The 16,271-nt window shown below is 57.8% G+C and overlaps 2 protein-coding genes across 8 annotated transcripts; one reads left to right on the forward strand and one right to left on the reverse strand.

Moving 5' to 3' along the window:
• Positions 1 to 469: 469 nt before the first annotated feature.
• TST (thiosulfate sulfurtransferase) lies at positions 470 to 11,968 on the reverse strand. 5 transcript variants are annotated; one of them, XM_068562075.1, is made up of 3 exons: positions 11,818 to 11,968; positions 6,774 to 7,389; positions 470 to 939 (listed from the first exon to the last, which is right to left on the reverse strand). In XM_068562075.1, the coding sequence occupies exons 2-3, from the start codon at positions 7,366 to 7,368 to the stop codon at positions 641 to 643; spliced, it is 894 nt and encodes a 297-aa protein (XP_068418176.1). In that variant the 5' UTR covers positions 7,369 to 7,389; positions 11,818 to 11,968; the 3' UTR covers positions 470 to 640. The 5 variants fall into 5 exon arrangements, with proteins under 5 accessions (XP_068418176.1, XP_068418178.1, XP_068418179.1 ...); XM_068562077.1 differs by lacking the exon at positions 11,818 to 11,968 and adding an exon at positions 11,398 to 11,416; XM_068562078.1 differs by lacking the exon at positions 11,818 to 11,968 and adding an exon at positions 9,560 to 9,578.
• Positions 8,293 to 15,589, forward strand: MPST (mercaptopyruvate sulfurtransferase). 3 transcript variants are annotated; one of them, XM_068562072.1, is made up of 3 exons: positions 8,293 to 8,417; positions 12,114 to 12,735; positions 15,012 to 15,589. In XM_068562072.1, the coding sequence occupies exons 2-3, from the start codon at positions 12,141 to 12,143 to the stop codon at positions 15,308 to 15,310; spliced, it is 894 nt and encodes a 297-aa protein (XP_068418173.1). In that variant the 5' UTR covers positions 8,293 to 8,417; positions 12,114 to 12,140; the 3' UTR covers positions 15,311 to 15,589. The 3 variants fall into 3 exon arrangements, with proteins under 3 accessions (XP_068418173.1, XP_068418172.1, XP_068418171.1); XM_068562071.1 differs by lacking the exon at positions 8,293 to 8,417 and adding an exon at positions 8,424 to 8,513; XM_068562070.1 differs by lacking the exon at positions 8,293 to 8,417 and adding an exon at positions 10,576 to 10,697.
• Positions 15,590 to 16,271: the final 682 nt, after the last annotated feature.

Genomic DNA, 16,271 nt, shown 5'->3' on the forward strand with positions numbered 1-16,271 from the left:
TCCATTCCTCTGTTGATGGACACTTAGGCTGCCTCCGTGTCTTGGCTATTGTAAATAGTGCTGCAGTGAACACTGAGTTGACCTGCTTCTGAGCGTCGCCTCTTCTGAAAGGCCCCAGGGCCTGCGGGACACCTCTTTGAACACTCATTTCAAGTGAAGACCAGCTGTCTCCCCTCCCACCCCCTCCTCCTGGAGGGCTGGGCCCCACAGCAGGAAGGGGTGGTGCACCGGCTAGCCTAGGTTTCACTCTCTGTCTGGCTTCCTGGTACCCCTTCCAGGAAAGGTCCCAGCGTGCTCCATCTGACAGGTGGCAACAGGCGGCTTCCTTTGCCAAAACTAAATAATAAAGCGGTGTCCCCAGCGTGTGGGTGGGTGTGGAGGTTCCCTTCCTCGGTGGATTCTAAGGAATCTGAAGGAGAAGGGAACATGGGGTAAGGATGGAACCAAGGGAGAAACGGGCTCACACAGCTACTCGGAAAAGGCCAGGTTTATTCCAGTGTTGTTGGGAAAAGGAGCGCTCTACACATTAACTCTAAAAACTGGTTCATCTCCTTAGCCGATGAGGCATGGACCAGCTGCGGGCCACACTGGGGTCACTCCACTGGCAGGAGTTGTGGGCGAGGGTAGGAGAGGCCACTGCTCACTCCTTCCCGCCCTTCCCCTGGGACACCCGGGTCTCCGGGGGGGCCCGGTGGAACCACTCGAACCAGGAGCCGTCATAGATGGCCACATCGGGCTTGCCGCAGAGGTAGGCGGCCAGGGCGATGTGGCAGGCAGTGACACCCTTTCGGCACGTGGCGATGATGGGCTTTGCGAGGTCCACCTTCTTGGCCTCGAACATGGCACGGAGCTCCTCCGGGCTCTTCTCAAAGCCATCCTCCATCAGGAAGTCCATGAAGGGCATGTTGACTGAGCCTCGGATGTGGCCCGAGTCCAGTCCTGGGCAGGGGTAGAGGACAAAGGGAAGGACAGGGTTAGGAGCGACACAGTGGTTGGGGGTAAGTGGGGCCTGGAGGTCACAATCAACCGTGGCTATAAGGAGAGGGAGCTTTGCAAATAAAAATAACAGCTTTGCCCTTCTCAGAGCTCAATTTATTCCAGCCCTACCTACACCCAGTGCTCATGACACCACCCCCCTATGCCAAAATCTGCCTTGAAGTAGGAATGTCCTACCTGCTTGAGAGGACAGGGAGGAGTCTTGGCTCTACCATCTACTAACCTTTACCTTGGGCAAATGGCTTCACTTCTCTGAACCTCAGTTTTCTCATCTGTAAAATGGGCTCAGTGGTACGTACCTATCTCACAGGGTTGTGGAGAACAGCAAATGGGACGATGACTGCAAATGCTATGGGCTATTGCTGAGAACACGGTGGTGAAGGGGAGACACAGCCCAGGCTCTCAGGGAGGTTACAGTCTATCAAGGAAGATAGAGGTTAAACACATAACCACATAATTCACTAAATATAATGTCACTCCATTTTACAGATGAGTACACTGAGGCTTGGCAAAGTGAAAAGGCTAGTCTGAGGCCACACAGAGAGGTAAAGGCAGACCCAGGATTACACCGAGTCCCGTGGTTTTCCTGTCAAGCACACAGTGTGGAAAGAGCCTGTGACTTGGTTTTAGACATAAGTTCAAATCCCAGCTCTGCCACTTACTGGCAAGGTGACCTCAAGCAAGTCACATAACCTCTCTGAGCCTCAGTGTCCCCGTGGGTTAAGTGGGAATGAGTGTTTGCATGTGTAAGGGCTGTTGTATAGGGTAAAGCACCGACTTACTACAGCTGGCCGAGCCACCCTCAGACGCTGCTGCTTCTCTACCACTTCCCCACCTACGATGGGGGACAGGTGAGAATGGGGGCAGCGTGGTCCCTTCAGGACCTTCCTAGCAGCCCTGAGAGGCTTTGACGGAAGCAGAATGGGGGTCTAGGCTAGCTCCAGGGTCCATTCCAGAACCTTCTCTGCACCCAGTAAGGCCCCCTGCCAAATCTGGCTTCAGAATAGCCAGCATGTGGGGCAAATGGGGTTGGGCCATGGCCAGAGCTGGCGCCAAGTGCAGACCCAAGGCCTAGGTCACTCCTTGTCCTCAAGCGCCCTACACCCTGGCAGACTGGGCACTGGGATTGGGGCCCAAGGAAGGTTGTGGTGTCTATTTGGGCTCCTCTTCCTCCAGAATTCCCCACTTAACCCAGACTGTGGGGCAGGACAGGACGAGACTGGGCAGCAGTGGGAGGGAAAGGACCTGACCGGGGGTAATCAGGGCACCAGCGTGCGGCCAGGCATGCCCTGCACGTCTGAGCCTCAGTTCCCCACCTTTGAAATGGGGAGATAACCCCACATTCCTCACAGGCTTGTTGGGAAGTCAACCTCTGCAGATAAAAACCCCTAATGACCGTGGACACCCAGGAGGTGAGCAATCATGCCAGCAAAGTCCCATTCTCCTCACCCCGAGGCCAAAGAGGATTCAAAATTTGCTGGCACGAATCAAGAGTTCCTTTGATTGACTAGATGTCCTGACTTATAAAATTTTTTTTTAAAAGGATTTCATTTTTTTTTAACTTTTTCATTTTTTTTGCCTGCATTGAGTCTTCGTTGCTGCGCACGGGCTTTCTCTAGTTGCTGCAAGCGGGGCTACTCTTCGTTGCGGTGCGCGGGCTTCTCATTGCAGTGGCTTCCCTTTGCTGCAGAGCACGGGCTCTAGGCGCGCGGGCTTCAGCAGTTGTGGCACGCAGGCTCAGTAGTTGTGGCTCGCGGGCTCTAGAGCGCAGGCTCAGTAGTTGTGGGCTTAGTTGCTCCGCAGCATGTGGGATCTTCCCAGACCAGGGATCGAACCCATGTCCCCTGCATTGGCAGGCAGATTCTTAACCACTGCGCCACCAGGGAAGTCCCCTGACTTACAAAATTATAGTGATTTCTTCCTGTTGTGATTTCACTTTTTGCCTGGAAACTTTGATCTAAGATCAGATGTGTACTGACCCTACCGATGAAGTCTGTTGGCTTCAAAGGTGTTCTTTTCCAAGAAACCCAACTTTAAAATGTTTCAAGGAGTTCCCTGGCGGCCTAGTGATTAGGATTCCATGCTTTCACTGCTGGGGCCCAGGTCAATCCTTGGTCGGTGAACTGAAATCCCGCAAAAAAAAACCCCACAAAGTTTCAGCACCCAGGCCGTGGGCTGGATTTAAGTGCATTGAAGAGCACAAGTGTTTGTTGAGTCCCTGAACGCTGTTTTGTTTCTTTCCACCCATCCCTGATGAAACAGCTTTATTGTTTTCTTCGAATTAATAAAAGGCACCTCTCTGAGTAAAGAAGTTGGGGCAGGGCGTTCTGCCGACTCTAGCCCCCCACACTGGGCCAGCGTTGGGAGGTGGGAGCCTTCCCTTTCTGCCAGCGAGGGCTCAGGGCCTGTCTGAGGAATTTAAATGAGCAGGAACTGGCCGCCTTCATGGGGGGAGGGCTGAGATGAACTTGGCCAGAGAACCTCGGAGAACAGGCAACAGCCGATGAGGGGAAAGGCGCTTGGCACCCTGGGCTCCTCCTGCTCCTCCAAGTTCAGCTTCGGTTGCAGGCTTGTGGCTCTCCCTGGCCCCAGCAGGTGTGCCACCAAGCTCAAAACCTCTGGCACCAGACAATGGGCTATCTCAAGAACTTTATCCTCCTCAATCCTCACAGAGCTGGGGAGAGAGATGAGCCTCCTGGCACGAATCGGGGGGCCCAGGCCCAGAGAGGTGAGGTAACTTGCCCCATGACACACAGCACAGGTGTGATGTGCAGTCAGGTGTGCCCAACCCCAAAGCCTGTGTACATTTGACTACCCTGAGCCTTCCTGGCAAGAGTGGCTGAAGCAGGGGAATGGCTGCGATGACCTCTCCTGACGCCTGCTCAGAGGTCTGGGACTTGACGTGACGCTCCAGCTTTGGCCAAGGAGATGCTAGTCGAGTTGGTGAGCTGGCATCCCTGAGGTCACTGACAGGTATGGGTTTTCAAGGCCAGGAAACCTGTGTAGCTCTTCCTTGCTTTCGTCCTAAAGACACTAAGGAACCCAGTGCAGGCAGCCCCAGTGGGCGGCCCCCCAACGCTGGCGGCTGGGAGGCTGCCTCAGCACTCCCCCTGACCCCCACCCAGTCCCCATCCCTGGGAGGAGGACACAGGCAGGAGCCATACAACCCCATGATGCAATGTGAAGCAACACCTCGAAGCTATGACCTTTCCCCAACCCCCCCCCCCAACCCCATCCCCGTGTTTGCTTACACAGCAAGTGGCCTTGGAAATAACGCCACTTTGATCCTGCGACTGGGGTCAAGTCTTGGCCTCTGTGTCTGGATAGAGAAGTTTCTGCTCCCTTTCCCCACCTGCAAAGTGGGACCACTGTGAACCCCCGCCTGCCTCCCTGTCGGGCTGCTGTAGGTACCCGGGGGAGAATGTACATAAAGTGTCCTGCAAATAATAGTATGCATTAGGGGGTCAATATCCTCCCTCTTCACCCTCATGGACCCCCCCACCTGGGGTGGGCGGTGGGGAGGAAAAGAGAATAAGGTTTATAAAGACACTGAGCTGGATCAACTCCCACCTCTGTTCTCTCCCTTTCCCCAAGGCTTCTACAAGGTAAGCGGTGTTCCTTTCATTAGGAGGAGGGTTCAGAGGTGAAGGGGAACTGCCCGAGGCCACACCAGGCATGTAAACTCAGGTCTGTCTGACTCTCACCTTTTGCCCCTTACAAACAGGACTGAAGGCACTGGGGGCACAAAACTGAGGCCAGAGGGGAAGTTACTTGCCTGAAAGGGGCAGGAAGTGGCTGTCGGGTTTCTAAGGCCGTGTTTCCAGCTCCTCTTGGGGGTCATTCCTTCCAGGGACACCCACACTCCCCTGGGTGTTACATCTGGACAGTTGAGCCCACTGGGTGCCTCTGTGATCCCACCACAAGCGGGGGACTGTGAACTCAGCAGAGCCTCACGTGCCCTAATATTCCCCAAATGTTTTGTACGGGAGGCTTTCCAGGCGGCCCGGCCTTTGCACAGTTTCTTCAACCTTCTCCAAAATACCTTTCCAGCCACTGCTGCATTTAATAAATACACAGCCAGGTGGGTAGGGCTGGCATTACTCTTTCATTTTATAAGGGAACCCAAAGAGGCCAAGCAATTAACTGATTGAGGTCCCAGCACAAAGGAGGAGCAGGGCTCAAACTGGGGTCCATGCTCCCTGGTCTCCAAATGGGAACTGGAGGAGGGGGGAAGCGGGGCCACAGAGAGGGGGAGGGACTTTAGAATTCGGGGCTTCCAGGAGGTCTTACCTGCAGCCGCAGGCTTTTCCCCTCTCTGAGCCTCAGTTTCCTCATCTCTAAAATGGGGAGTAAGGAGATGGGATCTGGCATCTCTAAACTCTCCCCTTACTTATTCTGTCTGCTTCAGAGCAAGCTGGGGAGCAGCTAGAGAAACAATTCCACGTCTCCTCCCTCCAGCGGCAGCTTAAGTTCCAAGGAGAGAAGGTGCCTTGAACCAAGGCCAGGAGGAGGCTGCAGGAGCTCCGTGCCAGGAGTCTCTGGAAGGTGCTAAACAAACTTGAATCTTCAACTCCAGAACTTCAGAGAGCAAGCTGGGCAGGAAGAACACGGGGCTCGGAGAAAGCCACGATGGGGAGGGCAGAGCCCTGTGCTTTCCACTAACTACCCAAGTGGCCTTGACCTACTCCTTCCTCTGTGCACCACAGCCTCTCTTCTGACTGATGAGGTGACCTTTCAGGCCCTCCAGCTCTAAGAGTGTTGGAAGCAGCTTTCATAGCGCTCTCTCCTCAGAGGCGCAGAAAGGAAGGGATTTTTCAACAAGTTAGTCCAAACGTTGCACAGCAGCTGGATTCCACAGAGGCGCCCTGACTGAGGACAGAGCCGCAGCCCCTCCAGCCATCCTGAGGACTCAGCCAGCCTGGGGCCCGAGAGGCCCTGAGAGCAGTGAGGTCCTGGCCACCAGAGGTGTCCAGGCAGGGGTTGGAGGGCGCCCAGAAGGGGTGATGGCATTACCTCTGTGGTCCTCTCTGTTAGGAGTTTCTAGCTAGAACGCAGCATTTCCTCTCCTGAGACTCCCCCCCGACCTCCAGCAGTGTAGAACCCTCCCCCCCCCCCCCACACACACACCCTTTGTCCAAAGGAGAGAACGCATGAGCCATCTCCCTAAAGGTGCCTAGCGGAGGGGCTCCCTGCTGGCCCTGGGAGGTGGGGAGTGGGCAGAATGATGGTGCATCCTGGTTTAGAGCACTGGTTTGAAACTAGGCAGCACTGGGTTCAAATCCTAACTCTGCCACTTAACTGAGCAAGTAACTTAAGGAAGGTCAGGGGGTCCAGGAGAGCTGGAGGGAGGGATGGGGTGCTGGGGAAGAGCATTGTTCACGTCTCTAAGAATTTCTGAAGAACTAGAGAGGTCCTGAGGAAGCTTCTGTTCAGCGACGCATGTGTGGCTCACGGACACTTTTGGGCATGTGGTGGAGCTAGTGCCTGGGCATGGATGTGGGTGGGTATGTCATCAGTCACCTCTGCTGATGCCACGCCATGCAGATGCTAGGTCGCGCCTTAGCATGTGGCTACGGGAACACATGTGCACGTCCTCATGCATCAGAGCTTGAAAAGCCTTTAGGTTGGGCTCTACCCTTTCATTTTACAGATGGAAAGACTGAGGCCCGCATGGGGGTACTGAGGGCAAAACCTGGAGAGGGTCTCAGACATCCTACTCCCCATCTCTCCATTGGGCATTGCTCCCCAGGGACCATCCCCACCACGGGGACACCTACCTACTGCATCTGGCTCCGGCTGCGTGCCCAGGTACCGCCCTTGGGCCCGTGAATCCACCAGCTGGAACCTCTTTGATTCGAGGTTCTCCAGCACCTGCTCGTAGGTCTTGAGCAGGGAGCGGTCCAGTGTGGCTTTGAAGACAGCTGGCTCTGGGCGTGAGGGCTCAGATGTCACCGGGTGGCCCTCCTTCAGCCAGTTCCGGAAGCCACCATTGAGCACGGATACGGTGCGGTGGCCAAACACACGGAACATCCACCAGACCCGCGGCGCATAGAAGCTGCCCAAGTTGTCACCATCGTACACCACCACATGCGTGTCGTTGCTGATGCCCAGGCTGCCCACGTAGTCGGCGAAGCCCGCCTTGCTGGGCAGCATCATCTCGTAGGGCGACGCTCTGTCCCGGCACTCCTCTATGTCAAAGAAGGAGGCGCCGGGCACATGGCGCTCTAGGTATTCCTTGCGGGCCTCGCGGGTGCCCGGCGAGTACCAGGAGGCGTCCAGCACTCGAAGGCCAGGGCCCAGCTTGCCAGCCCGGACGGACTCCGCCAGCCACTTGGTGGAGACCAGCGCCCGGTACAGCACCTGCTGAACCATGGTTTCAGCTCTCCGTATCACCTGGCGCGGGTGGGAACCAGGAAAGAGACCGGCATGAGGACTGTGGGTGCAGTGGGGTGGGGCCTGGGAGGAGGAGCTTTTTGCCCACTGCACTCCCCCACGGGTGTCGTGTTTACGGCAATCAGGCAGTGGGGTTAGGTCTGCAGATTCCCTAAGGAAAGCCTGCTTCCGCCGCTCCCTGCGCCCCCCTCCCGCGCAGAAGGGGGTGGGGCAAGCGGGCTCCAGATAGGGGAGCTGGCGGGGAGGGTGTCTGGCCCCAGAAGCTACAATACTCGCCCTCAGGATCCTGCCAGAAAGTGCGGCGAAAAGATGTCCAAGATGGGGGAAGAAGGCATCTTGGGCTTAGAGCCCCCTTCCCTGGGAGGGTAGGGGAGTGGGCGCATGGGGAAGGGTTCGCACACGCCCTCGCCCCCGCCTCTCGTCTAGCAAACCTTCCTGCGGCCTCTCAGCAACCTGGGCTCGCCCGCCTCCTGAATGCCTGAGTCCGGCCCGGTCCAGTGCCCTCTGCCCCAGTTGGGTCCAGGGTTCCCGGGGCACCCCGCCCCGCTCTCGCCACCGGGACCCTCCCCCGGGTGGCAGGTGGTCCGGTCGGCGGCCCAATCCCGAGCGGCCCGGGCGCCTGCCTCCGCCCCACGCCGCCGCACTCACTCGCCCTCGCCGCCGCCCCGGCGCTCGCCCCTGCCGGCTGGAGAAGTTGGCAGGTTCAAACCCTGAGCCCGCAACTCCCTGGCCGGCCCACACCATCGCGCCGCCGCCCGGGGGTGGATCGCGCGCAGCCCGCCCTGCCCCGCGCCCCCGACGCCGCGCCGCGCCCACCCCCGGCCACCCCCCGGGCTCGTGGCGCCTCTCGGACCCCCGAGGACGCGCCGGGGGCGCCGGGCAGTGCGGGGACGGCGCGGAGCGGGGTTGGTCGGCGCGGGCATCTCCCCCCCGCCACGGCCTGGCCAGTGGAAGGCGCCGGCAGCTGAGGTTCCGAGTGGCCTCGGCGGTGGGCTGTGCCGGAGTCTCCTCCCTTTGGCCGGCCGCAGGTTGGTGGCGGGAGCAGGGGACAGCTGAGAGCGCGGGGAGGGGGCGCTCTGCGCGGGGCCATGGCCGAACCCGGAAGCCGGGAGCCCGAGACTGGGGTAACTGCTGCGGCGCTGCGCTTGCCTTTCTTTAGGGGGAGGTCGATCGTCGGGGTGCGCGGCGCCGGGCTCCCCCGCGGGGCCTGAGCGGCGCAGGGGGCCGCAGTCTCGGAGGGAAGGCACACCCCTGGCTTCACCCTAAGGATGGCTGTCCGCGGCAGCTGGGGGCGGCCCCCAGGGTGGGGTCGGGGTGAGTGGCAGGGGCAGGGGGACCTGGCGGGGGGGGGGGCGGGATCACCTGGTGCCAGCAGAGAGGGTAGGAGGGAGGAGGACTAATAAAGCCTGACGGAGAAGCCAGGGAGGCCAGCTGACCCAGAGGCTCCAGGAGGACAAACTGGCAAAGAACTTGCTAGAGTGAAACGAAACTAACATTTGTCAAGGCCTGCTTGGCGAGGCACTTTACTGGGTACTCCCGCGGGGGTCACTTACTTCCCACGACAACCCTGCGGAGTAGGCCAGAAACTTATTTAAAGACCGGAGAGAGAGAGGCCCAGCGAGTTGCCTAGCGGCCTGCGGTGGCATTGAGGCCAGGCTGTTTGTTAATCCCGGATGGGAAACCCACCTGGCAGGGGCTGCTTTTGTTTACCTTGCTCATCCCTGAAGCCACATACTTTTAAAAAACTGCCTTTGTCCTTAATTTAACCTATTTCATTGTAAATGTATATAATTTAATTTTTAACAGTGGCTGCGTTTAACAACCAGTTGGCCTAATTCCTGAAAATCTAACAACTGGTTCTTGCGAGCTGGCGGGGACACCACTGCCCCTACTCAGCTTTTACATATGCTGTTATACATGCCCGGAATGCTCTTCTCATCCCCCTTTAAAAAATTCTTTTTATTCTGAAACAATTATATTCTCACCGAAAGTTGCAAAAATTCATACTTTGATAAGCGTTTACCCAGGGAATCCTCTGAGCTTTGTGCTTTGCGGTCAAGGGAGAGAGGGTGCCAGGAAGGACGAGACTGGGGAAGGCCTTGCAGAATGCCCAGTCTGACTGGAGCCCTCTTATTCCAGGGCCCACCCCAGATGGCAGCCTGGGACTCACCCTTCCCCTAGCACAGTTGTGTACACTCTGGAGATGGGCCTGGGGCTGTCCTGCTTGTCTTGGGGTCCTCGACTCCCGGAGCAGTCCCATCTACAGCCATCCAGGCCTGCCAAGCGCATGGGGACCTGGTGCACACCCTTCAGTGACACACACAGCCTGCTCTTCTGGAACCTCCTCTACCTCCCACGGTCCTTTCTGAGAACTGCCAATCCAGCATAGGGGGCAGTGTGTGTGTGTGTGTGTGTGTGTGTGTGCGTGTGTGTGTGTGTGTGTGTGTGTGTGTGTGTGTGTGTGTGTGTGTGGCAGGATGACCTCAGACCCCTGAAGTCCCACTCAATCCTGAAACTCTAAGATTCTAGACTTGCTGCTGATGGTTCAAAGGCCACCTATGAAGTAACTTTGAAGAAATAATGGGATTTTTATGAAGCTGTTTTTAATGATGATTAAAACCAGCCATTTGCAGGGCATTATGGTGGCGCCTCAAGGTTCATTATTTAACCTTCACTGTAAGAGGTGAAGGTTGGAATCTCCACTATAAGAAATGGAAATAGCGCAGGGACCCTCACATGCCCGCTTTCACACTCCTAGTTAAGCTGGGGAGTGGGATTTGCACTGATTTGGAGGGACTCTGGCTCCAAAATCAGGGTTCTTTCCACTCTATATGGATCCTTGGGGAAAACACCAAGGAGCCTCAAGAATGGGGAGGAGGCAGGGGCCGCTGTGGCTCACAATGGGGTCTTCAAGTAGGGGCCCGCTGTATCCCCCAAAATTGTCTAGCTGCGGCGGAATCCACAGGCACTGGGACTGCCCCTTAGCCAAAGCCTCTTTGGCAGCCTCACCCTGAAGGTCAAACTGTGGTTTCCAGTTTGAGCGCATCAAATCAGTTTGGACTTCCCCCTCCTCCCACCTTCCCCAGCCTTCCCACCCCAGGCTGAGCTAGCGGCCCCCCTGTGCTCCCACTGAACTCCAGAAATTCTGCAATTACGTTGTTTCTTGAGCAGGTCTGTGGCTGCCTTAACTCCCAGGGCCGGACAAAGGCAAGAGTTTCTCAGTGTCCAGCATAGGGCCTGGCCACGTGGAAAACATGGTTCCTAAAAGCCAGGCTGCAGCGAGACTGCAGGAGGGCGCTGGGCACCAGGTAATCCCGCCGTGGACTCCTTAGGCCCTGGTCGTCCTTGACCCGGGGCTGGGGAAGAAGTCTAGCCTGAGAAGTTGCGACCTGGCTGCAAATCCTGAGGCTGCCCCTGACCAGCTCTGTGACCGAGGGCAAGGCATTTATATCTCTAGCCACCAGTGGTCTTATTCAGAAACAGGCAACCGCACATAGTCACTACTGAAGGCTGTGGTGCTCGTTAGTGTATGGCCCGCAGGGGCACTCCACAACACGCTCCGTTCTCTGCCCACCCCCTTCCCCTTGGCGGCAGGGCTGCCTGCTATGAATGCAAGGTTGCGCCCTGCACGGAGGGGTGCACAGCTGGGGGGTGAGTGGAGCTGACCTGCAGCTCACACTACACTCACCCAGTCCCATGCCCTGGTGAGGCTCTGCCTCTGCCTGGCTGAAGGGGCACCTTTCTCTACCCTGCCCAAAGGCACCTAATGGACAGGGCGGACGGTGGGCGGGGTGGGGGGGTGGGGGGAGGGGCTTGCCTAGGCGCTCCGCACGTTTGGCGCATCTCTGGAGCATCTCTGCCCTGGAAGGCCGTGAGTTGACTTGTCCAGCGGTGCGCTGGTGAACTGCTGTACTCTGAGCTACTGGCCCGCAAGGGAGAGGAGAGGGGGAGGGAGCAAGGCCCTAAGTCACTATTTCCAGAGAGGAAACTCCAGGGGCAAAACCTGACCTTGCTGGACTGCCTGGTGTGAAGCCTGGCACCACCGCTACTTCTTAGCTGTTGACCTTGGTCAAGTTAGTGCACTTCTGTGAACTTCAGTGTCCCCTCTGTGAAACAGTGAGGAGAAAAGCAACCTTCTCGAGGCTACTCATGCAGCAAATAATTGAGAGCCTACCCTGTGTCCTGCAGTGGTGTAAGGTGTGAGAATTCAAGGGCACCTAGGGAGGACTCAGTAAATTCCAGCTGCTATTCCTCTGAGGCTGCTTATATAAATGATTGATGAATGAGTGAATTCCACCAGGGACCTTGGCTGATTGCAAGCAAAGCTGAGCTACATCTTAGGGAGGGACTTTGCCCCTACTTGCCTTAAAGTGCCAGCGGGGCCTTCCCCTGCTTGGGCCCTCTCCCTATCCACCCCGAAGCAAGTACCTGTGAGGGCCCCCGCCTGGCCCCCTCCAAGGGGTCACGGTCATTCGGTCACTGCTCTGTGTATATATCCAAGGCTTAGCAGGAAAACGGAGGGGAGGTCCCGGTGACCGACGTCTGCTTCTGGGTTCACCACCGCTGGTTTTCCGCGTTCCCTGGACTCTGACCTCCCTGGGCTCCACCGCCCCTTCCGGCCCTGGCCCCAGCCCCGCCCCAGTCCCAGCGGCACAGGCGTTTCCCACCCCTGGCCCGGCCGGCCTCTTCCTCGATTCCCTCCTGACATCCTCCTTGTCGCCCAGGCCTGCAGCCCCAGTGTCGCCGCCGCCATGGCCTCGCAGCAGCTCTTCCGCGCGCTCGTGTCGGCGCAGTGGGTGGCCGAAGCGCTCCGGGCCCCGCGGGCCGGGCAGCCCCTGCAGCTGCTCGACGCCTCCTGGTACCTGCCTAAGCTGGGCCGCGACGCGCACCGCGAGTTCGAGGAGCGCCACATCCCGGGCGCCGCCTTCTTTGACATCGACCAGTGCAGCGACCGCACGTCTCCCTACGACCACATGCTGCCCAGGGCTGCGCACTTCGCCGAGTACGCGGGCCGCCTGGGCGTGAGCGCCTCTACCCACGTCGTGGTCTACGACGCCAGCGATCAGGGCCTCTACGCGGCGCCGCGCGTCTGGTGGATGTTCCGCGCCTTCGGCCACCGCACCGTGTCGCTTCTCGACGGCGGCCTCCGCAACTGGTTGCGCCAGGGCCTCCCGCTGAGCGCGGGCAAGAGCCGCCCGGAGCCCGCAGAGTTCCACGCGGTGCTGGACCCCGCCTACGTCAAGGCGTACGAGGACATCAAGGAGAACCTCGAATCCCGGCGCTTCCAGGTGGTGGACGCCCGCGCCGCTGGCCGCTTCCGGGGCACCGAGCCCGAGCCCCGAGAAGGTAACCGATGTGCGAGGAGCCCGGGAGGTCCCTGGGGTGCGGGATCAGGCGCACCCTGAGCACTGCCCTCGCCTCGCCCTTGCCTTTAAAGGCCACCGCGTGGGGTGGGGGCCGAGAATTGGTTTCTAGTCGCCTCACTGGCTTTATTCTAAAGTGGGGGCAATAATACTTGTCCCACCTCCACCCCAAACTAGTTGGGAACCCAGGGGGCCCAGTATAAGTGTGAGAACCCAAACAGCCCCACCCCAGTACTATGGATGTAGGGGTCACTGCCAAATAGGAGGGGTGGGCAGGCCCAGTTGGGGAAGAGCCCCAAAGAGAGGGGGCTTGATCAGGTCTAGGACCATCTCTGAGGTGGATGAAGCCGGGGAAGAGGAGTCTGGGGTGGAGAGTGAAAGGCCCTCAGAGGGACCAAAGTCCTGCAGAGGGCAGGATAGGGGGGCGCTAAGTAGAGAGGGAGGTAGCTGCCCCAGGTTGGAGCAGAAACTGAATAGAGCGTAGCTGCCCGCCTGGGTTGGGGCAGGGCCTTCTGCCCGTGGGCTGGGTTCCCCGGGCAAGGAGCAGAGGTGGGGAGGGGTCCCCACAACGCAGGTGGGTCAGTGGCCACTTTGGTGTGAGCTTTTTAATGATGGGTACCACAAGATGGGTACTGTTATCATACCGAAGGGGAAATGGAACCTTAGAATGGCTACCTTGCCCCAGATCTCAGGAAGCAGCCAGGCATTGAATTCCAGTACCTTTAACTGCAGTGAACAGCCAGTAATCCCCCAGCCATTTGTCTCGTGTCTGCTTCGAGGAGGGTGCAAGGATCTTGCCATTTCCTCTGGGAAGCTCTCCCTGAAGGGCATCCCCCGTTCCCCTGCGTCAGGGTTGGATGGAGCTTCTGTTTTGTCTCTAGAGTAGCTTGGGTTCACCCTGCCCTGGCACCGTTTGGGGTGACCTGAGGGCAAGGACCATCCACGCTCCCAGCACGTCCTGAAGACTAACCCGGTAGCATTCACGCTCCCAGCACGTCCTGAAGACTAACCCGGTAGCTGGACGGAGTCAATACCCCAGAGACATTTGGTGATTTCACAAGGTCCCTGCTACACGGAACCCTGCAGAGCTGTTGACATAAGGTCAAACGGCAGGAAACTGCTGATAGCCAACCTTTTTTTTTTTTTTAACATCTTTATTGGAGTATAATTGCTTTACAATGGTGTGTTAGTTTCTGCCTTATAACAAAGTGAATCAGCTATACATATACATATATCCCCATATCTCTTCCCTCTTGTGTCTCCCTCCCACCTTCCCTATCCCACCCCTCTAGGTGGTCACAAAGCACCGAGCTGATCTCCCTGTGCTATGCTAGCCAACCATTTTTGAACCTACATCGGTGGCGGTTTAAGATGGTTCAGCCTAATAGGGATGCCGCCTTGAACCCGTGGGGCACTTCAGCTCAGCCCCCTGGGTGGTGGAGCAACATAGGGCAGCGAGCCAGAGCCGCACCTGGCTTCAGAGCCCTGCCCCAGGTTGCACCGGCTGTGTGACATCTGGCAGGTCACCTAATCTCTGAACTGCAGCTTCTGCATGTCAATGTCAGGGCAGAACACAGAGCTTAAAGGATGCGGTGAGGGTCAAATGAGAGCAAGTGTGTAAAGCACTTAGCTCCGTGTTTGCACACACAGGATGCACTCAAGAAACGGGAAGTGATAAAATTAACATGTGCTTCCCTGGCTGTGGCTCTTTACAGGGGTGCTTAATGCTTACCTCAAGCGTGCTTGCTCATTCGTAAAATGGGAGGTAACAGTAAACACCCAGCAGGCCTGTTGTCAAGGTGGCTGAACTGATTTGGGTACAGGCTCCGTCTAAATCAGTGGAGAATATCACCGTCCCCATCGTCCCCACTCCACAGCCTCAGACCTGGCCAAGCGCGCCTCTAATGTGCCACATCGGTCCGGCAGGGAGGGGAAGCGTGCTTTGCTTGGTGGGGTTCGAGGTATGGGGACAGCCCTCCTCTGACAGTAGCCACCCTGGGTTGAGAGCTGAGGCCTGGGTTCAAATTCCAGGCAGCGGTTTGCTAGATGCGTGACTTTGGACAGTTGCGAACTTCAGCATCTCCGCCTGTAAAACGGGGATTCCTCTAAACAGTGCCCGGGTTTCCTGGCGGTGAGGACTGCGTGAGACGATGCTTATAGAGGGTTTAGCGCCGTGGCTGCATGGAAGGCTCTCAGTACTGCAGGGGCCATTCATACTGCCCTTGTATTTGTTCCCTGCATCTTGCTCTCCCGCTGCAGGCATCGAACCCGGCCACATCCCCGGCACTATCAACATCCCCTTCACGGAATTCCTGACCAAGGAGGGCTTGGAGAAGAGCCCCGAGGAGATCCGCCTCCTCTTCCAGGACAAGAAGGTGGACCTGTCCCAGCCCCTGGTGGCCACGTGCGGCTCCGGCGTCACAGCCTGTCATGTGGCACTGGGGGCCTACCTCTGCGGCAAGCCTGATGTGCCCCTCTATGACGGCTCCTGGGTGGAGTGGTACATGCGCGCGCAGCCCGAAGATGTCATCTCCGAGGGCCGGGGCAAGTCCCACTGAGGCGTGGCGGGACACAGGAAGCTCGGGTGACACCCAGCCACCAGCAGTGCCCAGCCTGGTGGTTCTGACTCTGCTTTGACCAGTATAGGGTTTCTTCCTCCAACCCAGGTGGCGCTTAGGGTGACATCCCAGAGGCCAGCAATTCCGCTGCCTCGCGGGCTCTCAGTGGAGGCGGCAGAGAAGGTGGTGGCGGGAGCAGGGGGAGGGGAGCTGCCCACGTGGTGCTGAGCTGGAGCCCCACCTGCCCTCTGTTGAGAAATAAAACAGTCAAGTGCTAAATCCTTCTAACTGAGGCTGCCTCAGCTCTCCTCGGCTCCTTGGCCAGTGGTTCCAACATGCCCAGCGAGGGAGCTTCGTGGAGCCGGAGGGTCTTGAGGACACTGTCCCTGCCTTCTGAGCGGTGCTGGGGTCCCAGAGCCCTTCCAGTCCTGTGACTGAATGTCTCCCAGCGAACTGTCTTCTACTTCTACTTCTATGGCTGGGGTCTCCCTTCTGGCTTCTGGGCTATTTAAGGTGAATCTGCTGTGCTCTGTCTAGAATCGCACCCAAACCCCCCACTGCAGGTAAGCCATACATCTCATTTCAAGACAGAGATGGTTCCAGAACTTAATGGGAAGCTATCCCACGCTGTGGAGTACTGTGTCAGCCCAGCCAGGATGTTCTGGAGAAGGGCAGAGTTTAGCCAAATTGGAGGAGAATCTAGCTCTCGACTCTGAGAGTCACACTTGGAGGCTAACCTCTGGGAGCTACCTGAGGGTGGGCAATTTGGGGGTTTGATCCTTTCTGCTCAAGGAGAACCCTTCCCCCAAGGCTTCCCCAGTAGGGGCTCTGTTCTTCTCCCTCTGCGTTTGTCTTTGTGCAGAGGTAGACATGGGTGTCTGAGAAGGCCCCAGGCTCCCCCTGTCAGAACCTGGGTTACCCCTCCCCATCTTCCAGCTCCCGGAGCACCTCTTGGTAGCAA

The sequence above is a fragment of the Eschrichtius robustus genome, chromosome 13, assembly GCF_028021215.1.
Source record: "Eschrichtius robustus isolate mEscRob2 chromosome 13, mEscRob2.pri, whole genome shotgun sequence".
NCBI classification, from domain to species: Eukaryota; Metazoa; Chordata; class Mammalia; order Artiodactyla; family Eschrichtiidae; genus Eschrichtius; species Eschrichtius robustus.

Coding starts and splice junctions, on each gene's coding strand:
- MPST (XM_068562070.1), top strand. CDS start 10,644: ATGGTTCCTAAAAGCCAGGCTGCAGCGAGACTGCAGGAGGGCGCTGGG. Junction 10,698..12,113: donor AGGAGGGCGCTGGGCACCAG/GTAATCCCGCCG, acceptor CTTGTCGCCCAG/GCCTGCAGCCCCAGTGTCGC. Junction 12,736..15,011: donor CGAGCCCGAGCCCCGAGAAG/GTAACCGATGTG, acceptor CTCCCGCTGCAG/GCATCGAACCCGGCCACATC.
- TST (XM_068562075.1), bottom strand. CDS start 7,368: ATGGTTCAGCAGGTGCTGTACCGGGCGCTGGTCTCCACCAAGTGGCTG. Junction 940..6,773: donor GCCGGAGCCAGATGCAGTAG/GTAGGTGTCCCC, acceptor ACCCCTGCCCAG/GACTGGACTCGGGCCACATC.